At 39.6% G+C, this 26,749-nt stretch overlaps 2 protein-coding genes across 10 annotated transcripts in view; one reads left to right on the top strand and one right to left on the bottom strand.

The window, feature by feature from the left end:
• Positions 1–3,360: 3,360 nt before the first annotated feature.
• ak6 (adenylate kinase 6) lies at positions 3,361–23,175 on the bottom strand. The gene is made up of 6 exons (XM_067600087.1): positions 23,050–23,175; positions 22,894–22,969; positions 21,331–21,423; positions 18,945–19,003; positions 17,106–17,251; positions 3,361–3,983 (listed from the first exon to the last, which is right to left on the bottom strand). Exons 2-6 carry the CDS (start codon positions 22,928–22,930, stop codon positions 3,794–3,796), a joined length of 525 nt encoding a protein of 174 aa, XP_067456188.1. The 5' UTR covers positions 22,931–22,969; positions 23,050–23,175; the 3' UTR covers positions 3,361–3,793.
• rad17 (RAD17 checkpoint clamp loader component) overlaps positions 23,132–26,749 on the top strand; it is a 39,067-nt gene continuing 35,449 nt past the window's right edge. For 4 of the 9 annotated variants that reach the window (XR_010930232.1, XM_067600086.1, XM_067600083.1 and 1 more), the window contains exons 1-4: positions 23,262–23,390; positions 23,786–23,881; positions 24,984–25,214; positions 26,372–26,446. Coding sequence is in view for 8 of the 9 variants with exons in the window: in XM_067600086.1 (XP_067456187.1) it covers positions 23,840–23,881; positions 24,984–25,214; positions 26,372–26,446 (348 nt within the window). In the remaining variant the exon portion in view is untranslated. Of the gene's footprint in view, positions 23,391–23,785; positions 23,882–24,983; positions 25,215–26,371; positions 26,447–26,749 lie in introns of all 9 variants that reach the window. The other 5 variants (XM_067600084.1, XM_067600085.1, XM_067600079.1 and 2 more) reach the window with 4 other exon arrangements.

The following is a 26,749-nucleotide window of genomic DNA, read 5'->3' as shown; positions in this document are numbered from 1 at the left end:
AATGACATTTGCAGATTACATAATGGATAATTGACTATTATATGACAACATGAAATACAGCAAATCAGTGCTGAATGCAAGAGAATGTTCTCGTTGATATAATTTGACATTGGCAGCTGTTTGCACTTGTAGACATAATGTCACGACTATAGTAGTTGAATTGGATGTAGCCTACATTCAACAATAAAAACATAATGTCAGGGTGAAATGTCATTAAGTAATGTGGTTAGAACAGCGCCTTATGAGGGGCTGCACAATAAATTTAAGGCAGAAGGTTTGATCGCGCATTTCATCATCTCAAACTAATGTAGAATTGGATTCCAGTGGTGGCTGCGTATATTGTTTCTATGAAATCTATTTCTGCCCTAATAACTAATACAACTTATGAATACAAAAGGAACACTTTGTAAAGTCCTGCTTCCGCCATGGTTTGTGCATTCAAGCTGTGTGTCACACCTCTTTTATATGTCACCGGTGCCAAAAAGACTTCCGCAAAGGATACAGCTGTGCATCCTCGCTCAAGCCTCCTCTCTCCTCTTGATGCATTTTCAAATTGAGACATCCTTAAACATGGCGCTGAGATCGATTTCCGGGTCACAGGACAGAGTAGAGGGGAGATGAGGAGGCACAAAATAGAGAAATGAGAATGAGAGCAGAGAAGAGAAGTAGTAGTGACAGTAAAAACTTGGTAAAAACCAGCCAACCAACAGGGTAAACACAACTGCTGCTGTTGTCACTAGTAGTCAAGTGCCAACATGCCAGCAGTCGATAGAGGTAGAGGAGGTTGCTCCTCTATTTTTGAGAGGCAAGGGGGAGATGATCAAAATATATAAAAGAGTAATTGGTTGAAATACCCCATTACCAAATCATTTATAAAATAATTTATCTGTCTTCTCTGGAAAAAAATCCATTATTGAAATTCTGATCAAAATGCTTCAACAGCGCCACCTGCAGGGCAGGCAAGAGGAGAAAGGGCAGTGTGTGTAAGTGGTGGTGGGGGGCAGAGGAGGATGGGCTCCTGCTGTCTTCCTAAGGGCGGGATCTCTTATGTCAATCTAATGTACTGTATTAATGTAATGGCCAAAATTTATAAAATGACACTCCAAGGGAGGATGTCCTCCCTAACCAGTCAACAACCAGAATACAATATTGACATCACATTGGTCCAATGACAGTTTCCAAATTTCATCTTCAAATCTCTACAACTGCATGTGATAAAGCGATAGTCCAAAATTCTTTTTTTCAGATTTAGAGGTAATGTTTCACTTCCTTTGTTGAGCAGTAGATAGCTGCTTCCATTAGCCAACACAACAGTTAGATTGTTGTAGCGGACGGACTGTTGTTGAGCTAACAGGAGAATGGATTTTGACTGGGCAGCACAGCGCAGCAGCGACAGGACGGTGCCGGGGAGCGGCTGGAGAGCTCCTTTCTGCTGGTGCAGCCTCGGGCCTCACTGCCTCAGCTGTTAGGGCTGGACCCTCAGCGGGACTACGTGGTGTGCTGTGGCCTGACATACCACTGCTCTGAAGTGAACTCCTCTCAACAACAATAGTATATAGTTAACAACATAATTTAAATGAAACAACCTGGAGAGATAGCTTGTTTGTCATTGTTGCTAATGATAACAGACTGGTTAACCAGCAGCAACAAAGTTCTGTTAACTAACTAACAAGATGACCAACAGCCACACATGGACGTTATGACATGGATACTTGGATAGAGAGAAGACGACATCGGATAACATGAGTCAGATACAGCTTCTTTCTCTCTGTCTCTTTGGTTGCTAATTTCATCTCTGATGATTAAATGTCTCCGACTGTTTTGTGAATTTATCTCCTTAAACAAGAATGCAGCAGAGATCATATAATGTGCTGTTGGTAGTTTGTTTAAGTCACAGCGAGCTGTCTGGACTCACTCATTTATTTAGAATTGATCCAGTTTTTAATTTATTGGTTGTTCAGTCACCTGTTGATGTTGTGTGATTTGTGAATGAGTGTGCAGGAGGTCTGGCTTCTTGTTGTGACATTTTCTTTTGTTCATTTTTAAGCTAAGTCGTATATTGAGTAATAAGCTTAAAGTAACTAGGATAACAAGTGTTAACATGTCAGCTTTGTTAGATAAGAGTGTGTGAGTCATGTATTTGATACATGCTTTAATACTTTCTGATGTGAACCTACACTTTTAGATCTATGAATGTTTTTAGTGTTTTTAGTGTGGTACTTTATAAACATAGCACAAAAAGTAAGGACATTTGTGTTTGGTAGATTATTTCTTTGATGTAACAATGCTTCTTGGCAATAAATCTTATACCGTTGGAAAGCCTGTTTATTTCCCTTTTAAATGGTGCCACATTCGTAAGGAACATTTATTTGTGGGATAAGCAGCAGAGCTGAGTATGTGGCTTGCAACTCTGTCATGCACACCATTGATGTTCTCCAGATGGTGGACTCATGAACATTGACTATAGCCACTGCAAGAGAGGCCTTTAGTTTCCTAGACGTTACCCTGGGGTTTCTTGTGGCCTCCCAGAGTATTACATGCCTGCTCTTGGTGTGATCTTTGTTGTTCGACTACTCCTGAGGAGGGTAACGATGGTGTTGGACGTCTTCAATTTGTACACGATCTGCCTGACAGTCGACTGATGGAGTCTAAGCTCTTTAGAAATGGTTTTGTAACTCTTTCCAGCCTGGTGAGTATCAGAAACTCTTCTTCTAAGGTCCTCAAAAATATCCTTTGTTTGAGCCATGACATATTTCCACAAACCTGTGTTGTGAAAGTCAGAGTTTGATAGTGAAGACCCAGATTTCTCTACTTTAAATAAGGCAGGGCCTCTCAGACTCACACTTGATTGTCATCCCATTGATTGAAACACCCGACTCTAGTTTCCCCTTCAAATAAATTGATAATCCTAGAGGTTCACATACTTTTGCGACGCACAAATATGTAACATTGGATCATTTTCCTCAATAAATAAACAACTATAAGGTCTTTGTCTCATTTGTTTAACTGGTGATCTTTATCTAGTTTTATGACTTGAATGGAAATTAGATGACATTTTAGGTCATATTTATACAGAAATAGAGCAAATTCTAAAGGGTTCACAAACTTTCAAGCAGCATTGTATGTTACCTTTGTCACTGGGAGCATGTTAGCATGCCTGCATTAGAATTTAGCTAAAAGAACCACTGTGGCCAAGTTCAGACTCACAGAGCAGCAGGCTTGGCTGAAGACTCTTATTCTTGCCTATTTTTCTGTTATGCTGTGAAGTAATTTGTAACATTTGTTTGGGGACGTTTATTGTTATTGTTATTGGTACTTAACAGCTGTCAATACCCAGGGAGGTTTAATACTTTGTGAGAATGCCGTTTCCCAGTGATCATTTATTTATAAAAAATGATGACATGAATGCAGCAGTGTATGAGTACTTGATTGATTTGACTTGACACTAGTTGCACTAATAAAAAATAAAATATTTTACAAAGTAAGATATGCATGTTTCAGGCTATGGGTAATCAGATAGCTGATGTCAGAAGTTCCTTGTGCTTGTTACTGTGTTCTATGTCTTTCAACTGCTTTAGAGTCCAACCATTTTAGAGTGACTGGGCCCAGAAACACTCCCTGCAAACTACATTCAGGAAAAACAGCCCAGTGAAGTAATAATTATACTTTGAGCATGCAGCCAAACTTTATGGTGGCAAAATCTATGAAAATATAAGCAGGCTGGAAAAGAATTAGAAATCATCTTTAACTGTCTGAATTTCTATGTGACAGTCCTGCGACAGGAGTCCAGCTTCTAGTTATGGTCTTTCATCCACTGCTCAGTCCACTGCACTATCTGCTCCAGGTTGCACTCCAGGTCCTCAGGAGTGTTGCTGGGCAGCTGGTGGACGATCTCCTCTCTGTAGGCCTCCATGGCTTCCTCGTAGATGGTCTGGAAGATTTCACACTGCACATTGTCCTGCAGCTTCTTCCCCGTGTAGCCCCTATCAGTAACACAGGAGGAGTGAGACAGACATGAATATGAATAGCTTTTTACATCATTTAGTGAAGTAAACAGACAACCTGAACTTATCATTAAGGTTAGAAAACAGAGTAGTGAAATAAACAGGGATTAATCAAGCAGTACTGTCTGATTCTTTTTCCCCACCAACTACATTGGTGACTAGACATGAGCATGTTCAAGACATGGAGGAAACGCTACAAACAATGAGTGGAGCTGATTATTGTGACTTAAGAAACAACAATATGGATTTATGTGTGTTTATTTTTAACAATAGAAAATAGGTGAAAATGTTCGTTTATAAAATAAAGATTAGAGTCTTTTCTTTTATCTGTTAAATTGTCCCCTTTTCTCATGGCACCCTTTGCCTCACAGGTATGCTGTGATGTTCTACTGGTGTATGCCACATAAAAATGGCATACTGCTTGTGATCCACTGACAGATACCACTTTTCACTGGCAGGTACAGTACATGTAAAACTAGCTTATAATGTTATATTTGAAGATAATCACTCAGTATGCAGCTTTCCGAGACAAACACTAATATTTTAGTGGTAATGTTAGATAAGCTAATGGGGTTAGCTTGGCCCATGTTTGAATAACAATCCATATCCACATTAAATAGTTTGTTGATTATGCTAGAGTGTTAATTCTGGAATATGCTTCTGATTTGACCATTTACTATAGTTACACGGCTGGCCACTGTGTCAACTATCTGAAGTCATGCAGTGCAACTGAGTCACATATGCCATCATCACAGCAGTGGCATATACCAGAAAGAATAATTATATGCTGGTGGGGAGCGGTATCTCTTAGTAGACCATGAATGACATGCTGTTTATAAGTGGCGTACACCAGTAGAACAGCAGCAGTGTACCAATACGCACCAGTGACATACCACTAGGAACAGGCTAAACACTAGTGTGAAGTGGCATACAATTAGTGCATGGTGGTAGAGAGTGGCATTTGTCAGTGGAAATCCAGTCACTTTTGAGTGGCACATGCTGTTTAAAAAATGGCACACAGCAGTGGTATACCATACCCAGCAACAATATATGTCACTAAGAATAGGTGTATGCTGGTGAGGAGTAGTATCTGCCAGTGGAAGACAAATGACATGCACCAGTAAATCAACAGAGGTATACCAATAGTCAACAGTCAGAATCTGCATATGCCACTAAAACTAGACTGGCATATCGTCAGCCAGTGCTGCTTCAAAACAAAGCCCTCATCATAATGTAAAAATTATTCATAGACACAAAAACCTGAAATCATACTGGGACTGGCACCACAGTCCACTCCACAGACTCATTAAAGTTAAACTGGATACATTAGATACACTCCCGTGACACTGCTTCAGACTTCGGTGAGATCAATAACCGCTGTTTACACTCTCTGTGTACACTCTCTCCTTCTCTATATTCTTCTCTAACCTTTTCATTTATCTTACTATGTTATTATCTGTGCTTAGTTCACATATCACTAGATTCGCTAGTTTTCTTTCTGAAACGTCACTAGAGTTAGTGGGTAGGCTTTTAGTTGCTACTCTGTTTACTTAGCTTTGAGCAATCATGTTGAATATTATATCTCAAGTTGCAAATCTGTTGATATGTTGTATTACATATAATATTGTATACTGTCATTGTAAAAACTGTATGTTATGCAGTCTGAGACCGAATGTAATCATGCATGGATATAGGTAGTCTAAAAATCAGTGAAAGTCTCAAATTTAAAAACAATGACTATACAAGGGGCACAAATTTCAGCCTTTATTTGCAGTCATAACACATGCTATCTACCTAAGCATACACTGAGTTATCCATGTATTTTTTATAACCATTTACATGCATGGAAGTACTCTCTTAGTGTGTAACTTTGGCCATACTTCTGTGTTTGTTAAGACTGCTCGGTGGACTTCACATTGTCTATCTCAGACCAGCATCTCAAGTTCTGCACATCCCCCTGACCCACAGTTGTGCTCAGTCTACACACAGTGGTAGGACCCTGCATGACAGGATCATGATTATTGCCAGACAGCTGGCCGAAAAGATGTGCAGGATGAGATGACTCAGTGTGATGAGATTGGCTACTTCATGCGTCAAAACGATGCAGGTTGCTGTGCTTTACACTGGCATCGCCCAAGAAACATTTAACATCCTTGTGTCAACACTGGAAGGATATGCTAGTAATTAATCTACAGTGTCTGTGTGAGATCAACTTGTCATGCAGCACATCAAGGCCCACCTCACTGCTAAACTAGATCCCTTACAGTTTGCATACAGACTGAACAGATCCACCGAAGATGCAATATCTATCACACTCCACCTCGCTCTGTCACATCTGAAAGGGAAGAAGACCTATGCCAGGATCCTCTTCATCAATTTCAGCTTGGCATTTAATACCATCATACCACAACAGCTGGTGGAGAAGCTGGGGTTACTGGATGTGGACACTGACACCTGCAACTAGGTCCTCGACTTCCTCATGCAGAGGCAGCAGACATTCCGCATTGGCAGCCACACATCAAAATCCATCTAGTGAGCACAGGTTCACCCCAGAGCTGCGTCCTGAGCCCCCTGCTTTTCACCCTGCTAACACATAACTATACTGCCAGATTCAACACCAACCACATCATCAAGTAGTGGGTCTTGTCAGCAATGATGATGAATCTGCATACAGGATGGAAGTGGAGCAGCTAATGGCCTGGTATGGATCCCATAATCTCTCCCTCAACGTCAACAAAACTAAGGAGATGGTGATTGACTTCAGGAGGGACAATGGGCAACATCATACCATTGATGGTGCCACCGTGGAGATGGTCAATAACATCAAGTTCCTAAGAGTACACCTAGTGGATGACCTGACCTCAACTAATAACACCTTGGCCATCATTAAAAATGTGCAACAACACCTCCATCCTCTCCGCAGACTTAAAAAGGCAAGTCTCCCCATTCCAGCCCTCATTACTTTCTACAGAGGCACCATTGAAACATGCTAATCTACGGCCCTACTTCCTGGTTCAGTAATTGATCGTTTCTATTTTCTGTACCTTTGGTTTTGATTTGAGTGGGTATGTTTGCTCAAAAGATTTGTGCTTTGTCTGTAATGGTGCTTCACAATCGCCACATTCTTGGAACTTATGAAAAACTGGTTTTGAACTGCTTGTGGAAGTATTTGTTCTGTTTTATGTGCATAGGTACAGTCATTGTGTATTGGGCTGAGCGCTTCCGAAACGGGGGATGACCTACGCTCAACCATGTACTCGAATGCCTCCTGTGTAGACACAATGGTTCACTCACTGCTGCTGATCTGCTAAACGTGCTGCTCACGCCATTTTTCCTCAAAAGATTTGTGCTTTGTCTGTAATGGTGCTTCACAATCGCCATGGTCTCAGAGCATTTGAGACAAACTGGTTTTCAACTGCCCTTGGAAGTATTTACTCCTTTTAACGCGCAAAACTACAGACATTGTGTAATGGGATCTGAACACTTCCAAAACGTGGGTGATCTACTCTAAACAATGTACCTTAAAGCCTCCTGTGTAGACACAACGATTCACTTGCTGCTGCTCATGCTATGCTTTATGTCTAGACACGGGTAAGAGTGTCCATTCTTGATTAAAAGCTCAGTTTTTGCTGTCTACTTTTCTCTTTTTAGAACACTTTTCTCTGACTCGTGTCAGACCTCATCTATGCTCTCTCCCTGACATGCTGGAGTCAGTCAGCAGAGCCCTGAAGCTCTGCCCTGCCCTGAAGCTCCGCCCCCCCGCTGGCAGCAGCCTGAAGTCCACCATCACTCACTTAAATAAGGGGAAGAACTTAACCAAACAATCTAATGTTAAAGATCCAAGTAAGTGCTCTACGGATGAGTGTCATTGAGCAATATCTTATTTTGTAAAATGTCTGGTGTAACCGGTAACACCGTTGTTGTCACGAGTATAATAGTCGGTGGGAAAATTTCCTCACCATGGCATCCCTACAGACACACAGACATACAGACAGTGATTCCTTCCTTTAGTAGATATATAGATAGTTGCCACAAAAGGAGGGGCATATGTGCTCACATAGAAATTTGTCACTTGTGGCTGCACAAACGGGAACCTTTTTTGCAGAGCTTGCTGTAAGTCTGATTTTCTTACAATTGTGCCACAAATCAGATGCACTTTGCTCTTGTTTCTAATTCTAGTTGAGCTGCTTGTGCATCACAAACTTCAACGCATGCCTGGTAGAATGTCTTGCATGAGTCACAGCTGAGATCATAACTGCGTGGCTGGTGTGACTGAAAAATCTTGACATCAACTGCACTTCACTCCTGCTAGGTTGTTCTGTTGATGGCATAATAAACACTTTTCAGTTGTTCAGTTCAGTTGTTTTTGAGGACAAAAAGTGGTTGATGGGGGCTTTATCAACACTGTCTCTGATGTCTTTGTATGACAGATGATGTGGTGTATTTGGGAGTGATTGAGTCACTACAGTCCTACAGTTCACGTTGCATTGCTGTTCTGCTTTGTGGTGCCTGAAGTTAATCTGACTCAGACATTTAGGCTCAAGGTCCTTTGTTGTCCCTACATTCCACCTGCACTGCTCATCTGTACATGCAAGCCCTGTCTTTCCACTGTCCACTGCATTCTGCACCTACAATAATGACATCAATAATATCTTCATCATTTTCTACACTTACTATTGATATTACTATTAAGCACAAAGCATATATCCTTTTTGGCAAAAAAATCACTTATGAATACCTTCCAGAGAATAGCTCAACTCCACTTTCCTTCAGCATTACCCATTACCCAAGCTCTATATTCAGCTTGACTGACACTCTGGTTGGGCTCTACTGCTGCCTTCAGAAATATAAAGTTGCTGTTTCTTGAACAGTACTTTACCTATTTTGTTGCTATGCAGGTAATTATATGCTTCTGTGCTTTTGTAATTCAGTAATTCTTCGCCATCAACACTGTTGTGCCATGCATGTGGCCAGAACAAAGAGCTGTCGCCATGTTTGTTTTTTGGAGCCAGAAGTGACCATATTTGGACAAGAGGGTGGACCATGGTGCTAGCTGCTAGCTTGGTTAGCACAGCACATTTACAATCTATGGTTAACAGAGTACAAAAAGTACTCACCGGAAAAACTGAACATCCGACTCCTTAGAGGGTCTTTTATCACAACCAAATTCTGAACAGGACTTTTTAGGTGACCAAAATGTTACAATTAACTTTAATGAACTGAAAACACACTGAAATAGCAGCAGCTACACCTATACTCTGTGAATCTGGGGTTACGCCATGGTTACGTTATGTAATCAAAGTTGCTGCCTTGGTAGCAAATTGTCAATCACAACATAGCCACGCCCTAAAGCATATGCTGCTATGTCATCAATTTTACCCTAAATGGGGCCATAATTTACAAAATGAACATTGTGATGCATTGAAGAAGACTTGATGCTAGCAATTGAGACCATAAACTCAATGTGTTTACTGAGGTAATAAATCAAGTGAGAAGTAGGGTAATTTTCTCATAGACTTCCATACAATTGGACTTCTTTTTGCAGCCAGTAGAGTTTCCCCCCTGCTGGCCATTAGAGATAATGCAGGTTTAAGGCACTTCTGCATTGGCTTCACTTTTCAGACCGGGAGCTACCCGCTTGAATCTTACCCCTTCCTGCAGAGGACAGATGAAGGATAACCTCTGTGGCCTGCTCGTCTTTAAGTGAGTCGACTCACTGTTCTCTCTGCCTGTCCGCCAAGAAGACCAGCTGCCACAACTAGGGATGCCATGGTGAGGAAATTTTCCCACCGACTAATAAACTCGTGACAACAACGCTGCTTGGAACCACCTCGCCTGCCATCCGTAGAGAGACACACCAAGAGCAGGCTGAGCAGGCAGAGAGCAGGAGAGTTGCTGCTGAAAACAAGCACCGAGACCCGGAGACATGAGAGCAGCTGCTGACTAACAGCTAGCGTTATGTTTGTTTACAGCAGCAGGACGGAGAACAGATGTCTTACTCTTCTACTTTTTGTTGTGAATCTGCTGCTGCTGCAGATGCTCCCAGAGGTGACACTGTCAGTTTATAATTGTAGCATCCGTCGTCTGACTAAGTATTGATAACCCGCTTGATACTTTACAAATGGGAGTTTTTTTATTTGATGAACGTGGGTTACACGAACGCGCTGATACATGAAAATTCAATAAATGGGGTTGTTTCTATAGGAAAAAAGCACGGTGTAACTACGGTATGGATGGTGGGCAAGTAATGTAATCGGTGTATGTCCCAACACTGTGTAACACTGGTAACATTGACCACCACGGCAAGCCTAGCCACAACCCGCCCACAACATGAGGACACTAGCCTCCGGATCCAGCCGAGGAACCGAGTTTAGACCTAACTGACAGACTACACAGTCACCTACCCCTAAACGGTCCAGGTAAGAGGCTACGTCTGGGCAGTTATAGGTTATTAACATGTTGTTATTTTAAGCTTGATTGCTAATTGTGAAACCACGGACACGCCTAATTGTGCTACTGTGATTGCTTTTGAAGTATTATTGCTGCTGCTGTTCTGGTTGTGTTTATCACACTTAACTGATTTTGGTGCTTGGACTGCTTTGTGTAAGCTTGCCATTGTGTGGAAGACCGTGGGTTGCATTTTATTCGTTGAAGCCACATCTCTGTGGAAATACAAGTGCCACTTTCTCCTCACGATTGCTAAGATCTTTTGTTCTATGACGCTTTCACCCTATTGACCTCACTTGAAATAACCTCACGTGGTTCACACCCACCAGCTTGTCCAGAACTCTTGCGCGACTTGACCCCATATTGTTCACGTCCATTTTATTTGTTGCACGCATGCGCACACACACGTGCGTATGTTGTTTTGTTGTTTATAACTGCCATTGTTTATGATTGCTTGCTTTAGTGCAGTTGAAAGATAGATGTTTGTTAATTGAAGTGTTATTGATTTATAATTGATATTACTAAAGTTAATAAACTTTGATGTGCATTTAAAGAAAAGTTTCCTGTGATTGTTAGTATACATACTGTGACAGCTTGGTGACAGGGTCAATGCTCGAATTCAAACCTTCACTGTTAATCCTGTAATGTTAATATCTCTCAGATGTTGACATTCTTGGATGAACACCCCTTCTTGAGATGATATTCCATTGGCATCTCTCTAATCTTCAGTTTGTTTGTTCCATAAGCACATGAGCGTCCGAGCTGTGTGCCCCTCTCTCCTCTCCCTCTCTATCCCTTTTTATCCTCCCATCCTCTCTTGTCTCTCAGGCATCTCTTGCTGGACCAGCACCCATCCTGGATCTGCTCTGATTCCCTGGCTGTCAGTGCCAGAGGTTTCCTGAGGTTTTGGATCTGGTTCCCCATCCTGCAGGAGTTCAGCCTCACCTTATATCTCTATCTCTCTGAATGACGTCTTTCTCCTTCTCCCTCTCCTGTGTCACCCTTCTCCCGTGTACGTGAATGGTGTGATGTGAGTCTCCCTGTGCGCATGTGTAGTCTGTCCTCCTGCCAGGTCTCCATAGTGACTAAGGTTGCGTGGCTCAGGTGTTATTCTGTTCTGGTGGCAGCTGGAAGCTGCTTGGCATCCTCTTCCAGGGTTCCACCTTTATAAGACTCAGGCGCAGCGCATAAGCATTTTTTCACGGCGCCTTAGCTGAATGAACAGAAGAAAACTATGCTGAGAGTCTCTACCGCGTTTTGCTGTCATTTCTGGTTGAGCTGCCTCTGTCCTCTGCTCTCTGTGTTGAGTTTGACCGAGGGCGGGGCTCAGCTCCTCACACACACACACACACACACACACACACACACACACACACACACACACACACACACACTGAACTAGGTGAAGTGAAAGATAAAGTTTTACTCCAGTTGATGACAACTCGACGCTTGTTACTATGAGTGAAATAAAAGCCAATAAGTAATTTATCAAAACACCTGTTCAACAAGCATAAACATGTAGAAAAGTGATATTTTCATCTGCTTAAACTGTAGTCTCACGGTTACACAACTTCAGTGTGCTGATTAGGCTAACAGCAAATTGTCATGAACAAGCTAAAAGGAAAGCTGTCTGTATGTAGTCTAACTGTTTATCTTTGCCACGAATCTTAAATGTGGCAAATTCTTGGCAAATTCTTGTAAACTCAGCTCCCGGCTGATACGGCAGCCCCTCTCCCAGACCAGACCCCCCTCTCAACCAGCAGCAGACGGAGGAGGATAGAGGACAGGATGAAGGACTGATACTGACTGATGTCTGTGTTCTTCATTCTTTCTACACTTCACTCAGTATTTTCAATGTTAGGAATATTATTTATTTTACTGATGTTTTAGCTTTGTTTCCAGTGAGATATTGAGTTTATATAGTGATTTTGCTGTTGTAAACTTTAACGTTGCCGCAATAGAAACAGTATTTAGCTTTATTTAAAAAATAAATCAATTCTAATTAGTGGTGTAATGGAACGTAGTTGACCCGTGATCCATACGGTTTGCCCCCCCCACAGTTCAGCAAGTATGTGAACCGTGGATTAACTGCAAAATTTAATATCTCATTGGGGACAAAGTAAACAAACTGCTGTAAGAACAAGTCATAGACAGAAAGCGTGTCGCTAACAGGGATTCTGAAGAGCAACGACTAAACCAGCATCTAACGGGTCCGAAGTGACATCTGCAGGTATGTTTACATGATGTTTAATGTGCTGCAGCTGAGCAGCTAATTAGCTATCTAGCTGCTAACTGACATTAGTGGTGCACTTTTCCCCAGTGAATGTTTGTTTGGTGGTTCATTCAACAATCTAAGCTGCAGAACAAGATGTGTGTTCATGTTTGTAAGTTATTACCAAGTTCTGATGATGTGGATACAGGCTGTTGTTTCATTCACTACCGTTCTTAAAGGAAGAAGGTATCATGCCTCATGTTGCTTTTTAATTTAAAAGTTGAGTATTGAATATTTTATATATTTTAAGGTTGGACATCTTGAATGTTGTCATTTAAGACTTGCTTTAAATGTTTTACAGAATAAATGGAAAGCAAAGTTATATTTTGTGCACATTATATTTGTCTCTCTTTTTTTTTTTTTGCTGATCCGACCCATGATTCAAAACCGTGACACGATCCTAACTGTGCGCCGTGTGTTTTGTGATCCAATGTATCCCTAACTCTAATCCTGTTCTGAATTTATTCTTTTTTTTAAATAATCGTTTAAAAACCCCCAATTCTTTATTAATGGAAAAGAACCAGTAAGAGTATTGATAAAGAACTAGACTGATAAGAGTATGGATGAGATAAAGGCTGCGGTCAAAAAGTCCCTCCTATGGTCTTTTCCTAACCACTTTTCCTTGACCCTGATGGAAAACATCACGAGGTCATGGAAAGATGTGAAGGAGAAGTCATAAGAATTTAGGAAAAGAGAACCGCAGTGCTAAAACAATCTGACTGCACTTAACACTGGGCTACCTAATTATGCGGTGGCGGGTGTTATTGACATGGGTCTGCTGTGGTGAAACTACAATGTTCTGAAGATGGACTACAAAAAGCACATCTTATATAATTTGTGCCGGTCATTCTTACTGCGTTGTTTAATGCAGGCTATATACACGTGGACAACACGGTGAAAAATATTACCTCATTACCAAGGGTAGAATTGAATTTTAAAAAGGAATATAGGCTACCAGTCACAAAATGAAACGAAACCGTCACATTGAGAATGCTTGCTCACACTCACCCTCCTGAATCACAATTATTGTAAAAATATTGAAAATAAATGTAAATGTGTGCAAGATAGGCATGTTAGACCTACAAATCCACTACTGTACATATCATCACTTAAGTTTCAAACATGTTGAATTAAAAACATAATCTGACAAAAAACGTCTCATATCCCTTTTTCTGTGTTATGTTTAATATGCTGATGATAATCTGTTATTAGCCTGTGCATAGAATAGTTTAAGAGCCACCACACAACTCAATACACACCTTGAAATGTTAACTTGATTTTGCTTTGAAGTTGTGATGGTTGATACAGGCTGTGGGTCTGTGTACCCTCCATCCAAAACAAGATAAACAAATATACGATGCATTATTTTGTTTTTCCATTGTTGTTTTTTTTTTTTGTGAATTAAAAAAAAAAACAACAAAAAAAAAAACGCATATTCACATGCTTTTCCTGTTTTCGTCATCAAATCGGCAACTGGAATAGAAATTAAACCAAAATAAAATCGCTTTTATTGCTATATCTATATTATCTGCCCCTAATGCAAAACATTGTCAGGAACATGATTTCAGTTGAGGGTGCGGGGGTGCTGACTATTACCCCCCCCCCCCCCCCCCGCAGATATTTTATTAAATACCTGCAGCGATCCCACCACAGCAGAAATGGCGTGTCTTGATATTTAATTAATGACGTTACACTGCTGTGCCTTGTGCATAATTGTGCACAGCATCTCTCTCAATGGGGGTGATCCCTACAAGTATTTCATTAACTCAAGCAGATATCTTTCAACGTTACACTCATTTTAGTGCCAAATTCCCTCTTTTTGTTATAATGCTTCCAACTGCAGCTCAACAGGGAAACACTGTACATGGAAAGAAAAAGTGGGAAGCAGCGTAACTTCACGCACCGAGAGGACCGGTTAGGATCTTATATTAATTCATGTTTACTGACAGCGTTTCCCGGTTTCATTTCCCCATTAAGAGAGACACTGTGCACATTTATGCAGGCACAGCAGTGTAACTTCATTGACAGCAAGCATAGTCAATGAGCGTTTTTGTAGAGATGCAGTAAGGGCAGATAATAATGCAAAGATATAACAGTAAAAGCGAAAAACAAGTTGTTTTCTGGTTTTGGTTTAATTTCTATTCCAACTGCCGATTTGAAGACGAAAAGAGGAAAGCACATGAATTTCTGTTTTTAATTCACACGAAAAATGTATAATGCATTATATATTTGTTTATCCTATTGTCAAACAAGTTGAACACAGCTTTGGATGCAGGATACACAGATCACTGTGGATGTGTAATGTGGGTTTAATTGTTTGAGTTTGTGAATGGTGCATTGCTTGGTCACCTTCAATATTGCTGCCCCGAGGAATTGTGGGATGGAATTATCTCCTTTCCTTTCGTAGAGGATGGTGTATTAGAAATTTTGTGTCCTGCACACTGTGTGCTGGAGTGAAAATTTATTAAAACACAATATGTTCCTCAAACCTATTGCACAAGACCATATTTGGCAAGAAAAATCATGTGTGTGTGTGTTTGTCAGATAATTAAAGAAATAGCAGCTGCAGGAGAGTTGTCTCTGTAAGATGCATGATAGAAGAAAAAACTCAGGGTTATCCTTGAACTGGTTTGTTTTTTCCCTGCTATAAATGTCTCACTCACTCCTTTGTCTATATCACTTCTCTGCATGCTTGTTTGAACATGTATTGAATGATCATCTTGCAAGAGACTATGATAAAACTCAGACCAAATGAAAGTCTATTCTTTGAGGTTTCCATCACAATGGTTAAGTGTACTCTATACAAAAGGAGATTAGAAAGGAAGCATTGAAGCACCTTTCCTTAGCACTTAGAGAATTCGACCAGCTCTTATCATGGCTGCCACTTCTGGGTTATTTCACTCAATTAAGAACCTTCCTAAGAAAAAAAAAGACTATTCCACTGCAGCCAAATATAAAATCCTAACATAACCATCCCTACAGCTGGTTAGTGGCTGCACCCTGACTTTGAGAGGATGAGCACAGTTCAAATCCCTTCACTGTAAGCCTTGTCTTACTAATGTTATTTTGTGCTTATCATTTTTTATGGTGCACATTGCGATCACTCACAAAAGTGTGAAAGATTACTTCAGGCCATGGTGCTTATATATAGTATGTGTTGCACTTCTTCATGCTACGTCTGACTCTATGATGAAAAACTACAACCTGTGTTTTTTTTAACAAATATCGTCATCATAATAGTCCAAAATTATGTGAAAATGCTTAGTTTTTAGTCAAATAACATCAAATTTATATATGTATTAGGGGTGTGCCCAAATACAAATACGTTATTTGACAAAGCACATGATGGGTTTTTAATTAACATTTATTTTGTAATATTTTTTAAATTATTTGTTTTCAGAAAAAAAAAAACCATGGTTGGTTACACTGCTGTCTCAGTCTCTCTTCTCTGCTCCGCTGTTACATCTATCAGCACGTCTCAACAAGGGGAGTCACATCAACCTGCTACATGATGCACGTTTCCTTATTTGGATAATAAATTTGGATATAAAGCTGAGCTACTGATATATGCAAATTGCCCCCAAGGGACTCTCCATAACCTGTTGTTCCCCTTCTCCTTTCCACAAAGTTAGGTTGTAAAAAATAGGCAATTTTCCCAATAGCAATAATTGCCTTTGAAGTTCTTTATCTTATATATATCGCTTTATCTATCGCTGTGCTGTCTCTGTGTTATGGGTAAATAAGTAGAGGTCTGGCTGCATGCATGCATATATATATATATATATATATATATATATATATATAAAACTTAGCACAAAAAGTAAGGAAATGTGTGTTTGGTAGATTATTTCTTTGTTGTAACAATGCTTCTTGGCAATAAATCTTATACCATTGGAAAGCCTATTTATTTCCCTTTTAAACGGTGCCACATTTGTAAGGAACATGCATTTGTGGGATGAGCAGCAGAGCTGAGTATGTGGGTTGCGCCCATGAAAAATATTCCAAATCTTCTCTGCAAATGCCAAACAGCTTATTCTGCCGTGTTTGGTGGATTGGATGATTGAAGTTTGAAGAAACAAGACATATTGGCAATTTAACAATTTATTCATCTAACAAACAGGAGCCTCCGTAGCGTGTGGAAGAACCATACACAGCCACAACAGCCTGGCACCTCCTCCTCATATATATATATATATATATATATATATATATATATATATATATATATATATATATATATATATGGGTATATAAGGATGTTGTATTGCTATATAGACTGTAAAGCCCCCTAAGGCAAATTTGTGATATTGGGCTATACAAATAAAATTGACTTGATATGTTTATTGAGGTTCAGTATACTTGAGAATTGAGATAGAAATTACCTGCTCTCTAGCCGTGTGTACAGCTGGGTGTTGTCTGTGCGGAGGACAAAGACGATGTGGAACCAGCGTTCAGGGAACAGGTCACAGCCATGATAGTCAACAATCATACCACCATCTACCATCTTCTCTTCTAGTTCGTCCACCACCTACAGGATCACAATATTTACATTTGACATCCACCCCTCTTAAATCAATCTGTAGTGGGGCTGTGCGATATGAGGATATATATTGTGTGACAACAGAAAAATGTCTATCGTTTCATGTGTTGCAAATCAAACTCTTTACAGCAATATTTTTTGTCATTTGGAGTCTGTCCATCTTTTGCACAGATTACACTAATAAAAAACTCTTGGTTTTTATTCACAAAGCTTTTATTGTACATACAGTAAGATAATGAGTGTAGTTGTTGTCAACTCGAGTACTTCACCTGGTTCACTGTATCTCCAGGTCAGCCCTGCCCTCACTGAAGCGCAACCATATATGATAGCAAAATGCAGTAGAGACTGTGTTTATTTATGTTATTTATCTAATTTATGTGCACTCATTTCATTTCAGCTCAGTGTAAGAATCTCTACTGCGTTTTGCTGTCATTTATTGTTACCCTACTCTCCTCTGCTCTCTGTGGTTCAGCAAGGGCGGGGCTGAGCCCTCTGTGTGTGTACTGCACAAACAGCGCAGCAGAGGAGAGACAGTGAACCAGGTGAAGTACTCGAGTTGACGACAACTACACTTGTTACGTTACTATAAGTGCAATAAAAACTTTGCGAGTAAAAAGCCAAGGAGAGTGATTTGATCTCTGCAAAAGATGGAGAGATGACTTTCATTGAATTTTCAGAAAATGCTATATCATCATATGTATCGTTATCAGGATATGAAATTACCCATATTGGGATATGAGAGTTTGGTCATATTGCACAGCCCTTATCTGTAGAGATTATTTACGGATCAAACCGATCTGAACTCAACTCACAATTGCCCCTACAATCCTTTATGGTTTATGGTGAGAAATTAACCTTTAACTTGTCTACATACAGTATATGGAGTGGCAGAGGAAAGACACATTAACACAGCAAGATGTGAAGTGCATCAATGGTTATTTTCACACACACTCTGTATGCATTATGGGAAATGTAGGATCCAGTTGTTGTCCCATGCCAATCATGGATGTATTATAAGAGCTGGATACCGGACTAAAAATGGACCCCATTCAGTCCTATAGGAACTGCTCGGCTGGCGCATGTGCCAAAAAAGTTTCTAGCTTCCAGGTTTGCTTCCATGTCGTGAGGCCCACTGAATTTGTGCAGTAGTGTTTCCCCCGCTGGCCCTGCCCACAAGTTCCAACTCAGCCCTTAGACTTTACAATGTGATGACAAATATAAAACCTCCATGGATCAAAAGTTCATAATAAAAAGAGTCATAATTGACGTTGATTTCAGTTTGAGGTGTCCTGTCAACAGTTTTACAGATGTCTCTTTTACAATGGTGGTCTATGGGGAAAAGGCTTTTTGGGCTGAAGGGGGATTTTTCGCGGCAATACCACAAGTGGCCACTGGGAAAAACTGGCTGCAAGGCTGAGCCGCAGCACCCTATCCACCTCTTATTATACATCCATGATGCCAATGCAGTGTTTCCCCTAGGCTGACTTCTTTGGCCTGGCGGGGGGCCAAATGCTATTGATTTCCAAATGAATGGATATTTGGCTTTATTTTTGGCCGGCCAGTACTATTATAGGGGAAACACTGCAATGGTTTTAAAACACACTCCATAGAACACAGTTCTCTCTATTTTTGTACAGTACAGATCAACAGATTCAAAGCTTGCATGTGTGATTTAACTTACCCTGTCCTCATCCAAGATTGGGCACTGGTACTCTTCATCATAGCCATCATAAAGGTCTCCTGTGGAAAGTGAGACACAATCCATAAAAAAAGCCTTTGAATGTCTCTGCATTTCCTATTTACAGCCAGTGGTGGAAGAAGTACTCAGATCCTTTACTTAAGTAGAAGTATCAATACCACAATGTAAAAATACTTAATTACAAGTCCTGCATCTAAAATCCTACTTAGATGAAAATATAGAGGTATCACCAGCTAAATTTACTTAAAGTACTAAAGTAAAAGTACTCGTTCTGCAGAAAATCGGACTGTGACTGTAATATTAAATAAATTAGTACATTACGTTATTAAATAAGTACATTATTTATACTGATGAGACAATGCATAAGCAGCATTTAATTGTTGTAGCTGCATGAGGTGGAACTGCCTTGTGTTCACAAGATAAATCTCAGGGGTTGTGAGATGATAGATTGGGTAGGAAAGCAGACACAGGAAAGTTCCACTACATATATTTGGATTAATTAGGGACTGAGCCCAAAAGGCAGAGGACTACTATAAAACATTAGTCCTCATCTAAGGGCGAGGACCCTATTGTTTTTCATGTGTTTGTTTGTTTGTTTGTTTCTTTATTATTATGGGACTTCACACCTAAATTTGACCCCCTAAACATGCTCAAAAACTCACCAAATTTGGCACGCACATCAGGTCTGGTGAAAAATTTGATAAGTTACAAAAATTAACTCCTGACGTGCCAAACTGTGCTCTCTAGCACCACCTATGTAAATAAAATGGTCGCCATGGCCTGTAGGAATGTCGTAGAGCGATCAAACCAAAACTAAACTATTCGTCTCATCAAGATCTACAAATCATACACTGACACCCCTGACCTTAATCCAACAGTGGACAATCCCAATTTTGGCCCCCAAACAAACGCTATCTCCTCTGAGGGCATTAACGGTATCAGCTTCAAACTTTAATAGGTGACTTGTGACACTGTGCTGAAAAAAAGATGTTAAAAACTTTGTTATAACTCGAACGGTTTGGATTTTATAAGCCCTCAAAGTTGCAGAGCCACATCACACCTTACAATGTAAAACAATGGGGAGGCAATCTATGGGCATGAACTTTGTGTCAAACAGAGGCTTCTGATGGCTAAACTATAAGTCTGACCACTTTCAAACCTGTATCAATGGAATCGCCACGAAATTTCCTACTAAAATCTGATTTTTAATGTAAGATTTGGCCAAAGTAGTAGGATTTAGGAGGACATTTCACAAGAAGTGTACTCTAAAATCCTCCTCTCCAACTGCTCCTGGTGATGTCACTCCTTCAGTGCTGTGAAACATTCCGCAATACACACTCATTATAAAATCACAGGAGGAGCAAGAAAAGACTTTAATATCTCAAAAACAGTAAAAGAGAGAAAAAACATGTAAACTTAAGATTTGTAGGTCAAAGTCTTGTGACTCATTTAAAGTTCAAATAAAGTCTGTATCTAAATTATGTGGAAGCAGTAAATGTTCAAAAAGGTGTGGGTTCGCTCACACTCTCCATTCAAATATATGAATATTTTTCTGTGTCCAGCTGCAGTTACTTATTGTCTCTACACACCTGACAGTACACGTCAATCAAACTTTCAAAATGAAAAAAAACACACTTGTAAGAAATATCCCTCCTTTTTAAAAAGCAAAATGATCTGATCCAAATGGGCCAGAGTGCCAGGTCCCGAACAACGCTGCTTGCAGCTTTAATTTTTTTTGGGAACTTTTCTTTAATCCTTTAGTTTTTGTGATATATAGGAGAGTTTTACCTCTTTGGGGCCTCAAACAAATTTATTTGAAACCATGTGAGGAGTAAAGTCTCTTTGGTGGAGCTGCTAATAACTCATAGACATCTGAAACAAGGAGACACAAATAAACATTGATTTTTTTGTAAGGGGCCACAACCCAAAAAGTCTGGGAACCACTGGTTTAATTTTTAACAGTGCTGTGTAATTTATAAGCTCATCATTATGTTATTTTATGTAAAATGTTAACCTGGAACGTAACTAGATACTAAAGCTAAATAAACATAGTGGAGTAGAAAGTACAATATGTCTCTCTGAAATGTAGTGGAGTGAAAGTATAAAGCAGCACAAAATAAAAATACTCTAAGTACAAGTACCTTAAAATTGAACTTAAGTACAGTACTTGAGTAAATGTACTTAGTTACATCCCACCATTTGCAGACTTAAAACAAGGCAAGGACATGACCAAAAAGGTTTTTCTTTCCAGTTGTGATTCAAGAGAAAGACTAAGCATGCTCCATCATCAAAGCTTTTAAGTCAAATGAAAGCTAAGTGTTCTTTCCTGTCAGAACTGCCATTAGTTGGGAAAGCAGGTGAAGTTTACCTTCCTGAGCGAGGTCACCTATGTTAACATAGGTCAGCCCTGTCCGCTGGGCCAGCTCCTTTCCTAAAGTTGTCTTTCCAACACCTGGGGTTCCTGCAGGAGAAAGGAGTGACATTCCATACAAGAACCAGGACAATCCATGTTGCTTTATTTCAACATCATCACTTGGTGACATCTGACCAAGTTGTTGAGCAATACCAGGGTGGTAATGGGAGATGATTTCAGCTACTGTCCCAAGAGGGACACAGGGATTGTGGATTGCTTCCAGGCTATGCTTCTGCTCAAAGGTGCTGATAAGATGCTGTTTTATGTACTGCGTTCTCTGGGGTTTAAACTTTGAGAAGTAAGAGTTGCAGGTCATATCCTTTAATCAGTTGTTTTGTAAAATCAATTAATCATTTGATGATAAAACATCCAAAAATAGTAAAAGAAAAAAATAATTGTCAGAGTTTCCCAGAGTCCATGGTGTCATCTTCAAATGTCTTGATATATTATATCTTGATATATTTTATATGTCTTTGAACGATAAACAGAGAAAAGCAGAAAATCTTCATGGTTGACAATCTAGACACTGTTGCTTGATAACTACCTTAAAATCATTTTTTAAAATTGCTACCAATTATAGACAGGTAATCATTCTGGCACCTAATGTAATAATTTACTTTAAACACATGCAGCAAGTTGTTTATGACTCAAAAAAATATATCCTGTCTCATTCTTTCCAAGTAAGACAGACCAACTTTAAGACTATCACAAACACATATCCTGTTTCTGATTTAAAACCCAGGATTTATTTTTGATCCTGCTCAGTGTACTTTTTGTCACGAGGCAGATGAAACGTTAATCATTTAATTTACTCATGTTGCTGTTGTTTCACAGTTCTGATTGGATATGGGTGCTTTGTTATCCTTTAAAGTAACAGACATCCCTGCTTTTGAATGCTCTGATGTCCTCTTCTACAACAACATAGCACAACTGAATGTTTCAGAGGTCATTCATATAGTAATTCTACTGAGTTAATGTCATATACACATATGTAAGTGTATGAGTCCCCAAGTTCCTCAAGTTAAACAAAAAAGCCAAGAAACTATTGTCTTATGTCTACATTGTTACTAATTTGATATCTTTATCATGTTATATCATATACACTTGTTTTGGTAGCCTGTAGCAGATTTTTTCTGTTGATATGGTGTATTCCCTGACTTGAACTTTACATATTATTTATTAAGAAAGGTTTTAAAAAACCTAAAAACAGTTCTAATAACAGTGTATGTGTTTATGCATATTTTATACATCACAGTAAACTTATGTTTGTCAAGAAATGGATATTGTACATGTATAAATATGTCGTTGTACATCCATCTATAGAGGCATCTTATCGTTGATGATGCAAGATCACGTCTTGACTATGGCATACACACGCTTGTTTAACGGCTAATCCCGCAGAATTACTTCCTGTGGCCGTTTACAACAAGGTACGACTCCAATGGGTTCCTTGATAGAAATAAAGGCACATTTACTACTACAAAAACAGATGCTGTGGCAGAAGTTGAACTACAACACCTGTTAACAGGATGTTTGGTCGCTTCTTCATCTTCATCGCCAGCTCGCTGCCACCACGTGTCCTGCTGTCGGCCGCCTGAAAGACACAATAGTGCTTTTTATCTCTCTACCATTCACACAACCGTTTATCTCTACAGAACATGTGTGGAAACAGACCTGAAGAAGATGACGCTGGCAAAATAGAAGACTTGAGTCGCTAGCTAGTTGTTTGCTATCACCTACAACACCAAACCAGCCTCGGAGGGACTTCCACAAACAACATTGACTGCAGTGAACTGATGTTTCACGTCAGTTTTACGTCAATTTACAGTCTGTTTTCGGCACTCCAAGTCCCCGGAATTTAAATAGGTAAACTCCACTTTGCTGGTTAGTCCAACATTTTAAAAACTCAACTCTCTCTTTAATTGACGAATTCAGTCGCTGAATACCCGAACAAAAGTGTGAAGTGACGGGAACACTTCACATCCTGCTTCTGATATTTCAAATGGTCAAATGTGGTAAGTTTATACGGTTTATAGAGACATCACATTAGCTTAACGTCATCTGTCTCATTCTATCAGTCTGTAGGCCAAATGTGAATGAAGTAACACTACAATATATAATATATCTTAACGCTAGCAGCAGAGATGATCAAATAGGCTAAAACTGACTTTTATCAATCTACAAAGTTTTCGGCTGCATGTTTGAGGATTGGGAACAACTTCACTTTTCGCAGCACTGCAAGGAAAAAGAAGCTGCGTTAAATGAGAAATTATGCACTTTCAAACTTCAAATGGCTACTCACCGTAGCTTTAACGTAAGAGAACTACAGTAACTATGTCCTGTTTTTGCTGTCTTTCTGTTGCTACATCTAACAACATCACCACCAATAACTGTTTCTGCTGCTTTTTAGGCTCCCAGTTCTTGGCTGAACTGTTGCCCCCAATGTGAAGCACCACGACCGAGAATGAGCAAGCTTTCCCTGGGAGATAAAGCTGCTTCAAGCAAAGTGAGCCTTACATAATATTAGATGATTCATATTCCAAGAAGAAAGATGCCATAAATAGTCTGTTTGATGGGCCAAAGTTTGTCTAAAGTTCATAGATTGTGCAGTTGATAAAGTGCCTAATAATTTTTCTTCAAATGGACTGCAAGATTTTTCCAGACAGCTGGAACCAGAGAATGTCTGGCATTTTTGCTTGAAAAATCAACTTAATGATTAATTGGTTATCAGAATAATTATTGCAAATGAATCTTTTGTTGACTGACTACTGATCAAGCATTACATTTATTGTTTCAGTTAAAAAAATGTAAAAGTAAATTATTTAGAAATAATGTATTACTGTTTATCTTTTACTGTTTATCTTTTACTAAATATTTTAATTTTTCAGCTTCCTACTTTTCCTCTTTTATCGGTCATAGCACATAATGGCATATGTGTCACATTTCCTTATACAACATTCCAACATTTTCTATTTTCCTCAAAGTATTTCCCAGTAATGGGACAAGACTAACTGTTGAAGTTGAGCTAGAGGATTTATAACTTCCAACGTATAGCCTGATTTATACAAGATGTTTGAGGCCAATACTGACTGATATTCGAGAGTTTTTTTTTTACATAAACACGTAACATAAACAAACATTTCAATAAAGATCCCTTAAATTTAGTTATTGCAGAACCGTGACCAAGATGTGTACTGAACGACATTTTACAGCTGCCCAGGAGATACTATAACTACAGATGATATGACCCATTAGAAACACATTTAGATGAAAAAAACAATGCCAAAAATCTAAAGCCTCACTTGCAAAACCTACAGGCCACAGTGGTCACAACCATTAATGGTTAAGTGTAAAGGTTTTTCTGAGGGTGGCACAGGAGAAGAAGCCATAGGTTCATTAATGAGGGTCAGCAAAATAGTAAGCACTGGGACATCATGAATACCCATACCAGATCTCATGGTAATGTGACCAGTAGTTGTTTAGTCATCTTGCTACAATGGGCAGATGGCATTACCGCCAGCACTGCAATATGTAGGTGAGTTAGAGGGTCAAGGATGGTAAATGTATATCCATTGGATTTCTTCAGCCTGTTGACTGTTTCCTTGCAGGTGAGCCGCTGGGTGGATCCATCCTTCACAGATTTGCCAGGGGAACGCTTTTCTCTGTCTGGAAGGATGAAGGGCAGCCAGGTTTTGTGCTCCAAGGCTGAGCCAAAGAGACCCAGGAAGAGGAAAGGAGAGACCGGCAGCTCAGACCCTCATGCGTCCCACCTGCTTAAAGAGTCAGCCCAGAGGGACCAAGATGAACCTTGGGTGCACAGATACTTGCCCTATTCAAAGGTCACCATCATTGCTATCAACATTTGTTCTGGTATCTGGTAGTAGATTGGCATTTTGTTTGCAATATCAAGCATCACTACATTAATAAGCATTCATCAAAAAAAGAGACACCTGATGTCTGACACAGGACATTTTCTGGACATTCATTTCAGAAACCATTTATGAATAAAATCACTGATGTGATTCTTGTGAATGAACTACCTGAAAAATCAAGATTTGTTTTTTCAAAATATTTATATGAATTATTATTATTATTATTACTATTATGTTACACCCATATTGCTTTGAATTATGGGTATACTTTTGAACAAAGACTTGACGGCACTTGCAGACTTGCAGACTTAACAGCTATGTTCCCAGGGGGTCTGTGAGTGTCTAGGGCTGTCCAAATCCACATTTCAGTCAGGAATTTCAATTAATTGCCATGGTAACACTTAGAGTCTTGAGTCCCGTCTTACAGCGCATTTCATCCCTGTGTGCCCCTTGTACCCTCACAGACTTGATGTGATGACACTGAACACCTCATGTACAGTATATGTACCATAAATGTCCAGATTCTGGACATTTGGTTTCAGCCAAAGTCTTGTGAAAGGTGCAACTCTCCGGAAGTCTGCAGAAAGTGCGCTTGAGGACTTGATGAATGGTTAAATCTGGAGTTTTGGATTCACCCTGCAAGAGTTTTTGGTCACTGTAAAGGTCAAGCAAAATCCACTGCCTTCAATTTATGTAAAATGTGTTCTAAAATTCAGCTGCAGTTAATACTGTATGAGACTTCAGAGTCTGAGTTATTATCTAATCAAGTGGTTATCTCCCAAAGGTATCACTTCACAGACAGTATGGAGGAATGATTACAGTGACCAGGGACTCTGAAATGTTGTGATGTAGCACAACATGTGAGTATTGTTCAAGAAAGACTTGGGGGAAAAAAATGGACTGTGTCCTTTAGATGTGGCATGAAGTCACTGTCTACACTCTGCTTTAACTTTGAATACTGCCGGTTCAACATGGATCCAAACACATGAACTCATCACTTTTTCACAGAAAGTAGATTGAAAGTAGTGATCAAGATTTAGGTATTCTCATGTATTTTCAGCTGTGATAAAGGTTCAAAACAACAGTGTTTTGTCTCTGGTAATGGTTACCATGTGTTTGTGTAGGCTGAGCTAGCTGTCCACAAGAAGAAGGTAGAGGAAGTGGAGAACTGGATGAGACTTCACACAAACACACTGAAGGTATGAGCTTCGTTTTTCATTTACAAATAATAAATGATTGCAGTAACTGAACACTGACTCACAGTCTCCTACCATTGTCTGTGTGTCATTTTTGCCTCAGTTGTGACCTTTTATTTGTTGTGAATTATGACACACCCACTTCCCTCATGGTGAACAAGACAAGTTGTTCCAATACCCAGTGGGAAACTGAGATTTGCTGTCATGAGTGTCAGTCGTTTAATGGCTTGTGTCTGGAGACCAAGATATATCAAGAGATAATCTGACTGTAGTCTGGCCTATGATTGTCTTAAATTATTAAAATGT

This window comes from Thunnus thynnus, chromosome 2 (assembly GCF_963924715.1).
Source record: "Thunnus thynnus chromosome 2, fThuThy2.1, whole genome shotgun sequence".
In the NCBI taxonomy this organism is placed as follows: Eukaryota; Metazoa; Chordata; class Actinopteri; order Scombriformes; family Scombridae; genus Thunnus; species Thunnus thynnus.
This window is presented reverse-complemented; position numbering and strand designations above follow the sequence as displayed.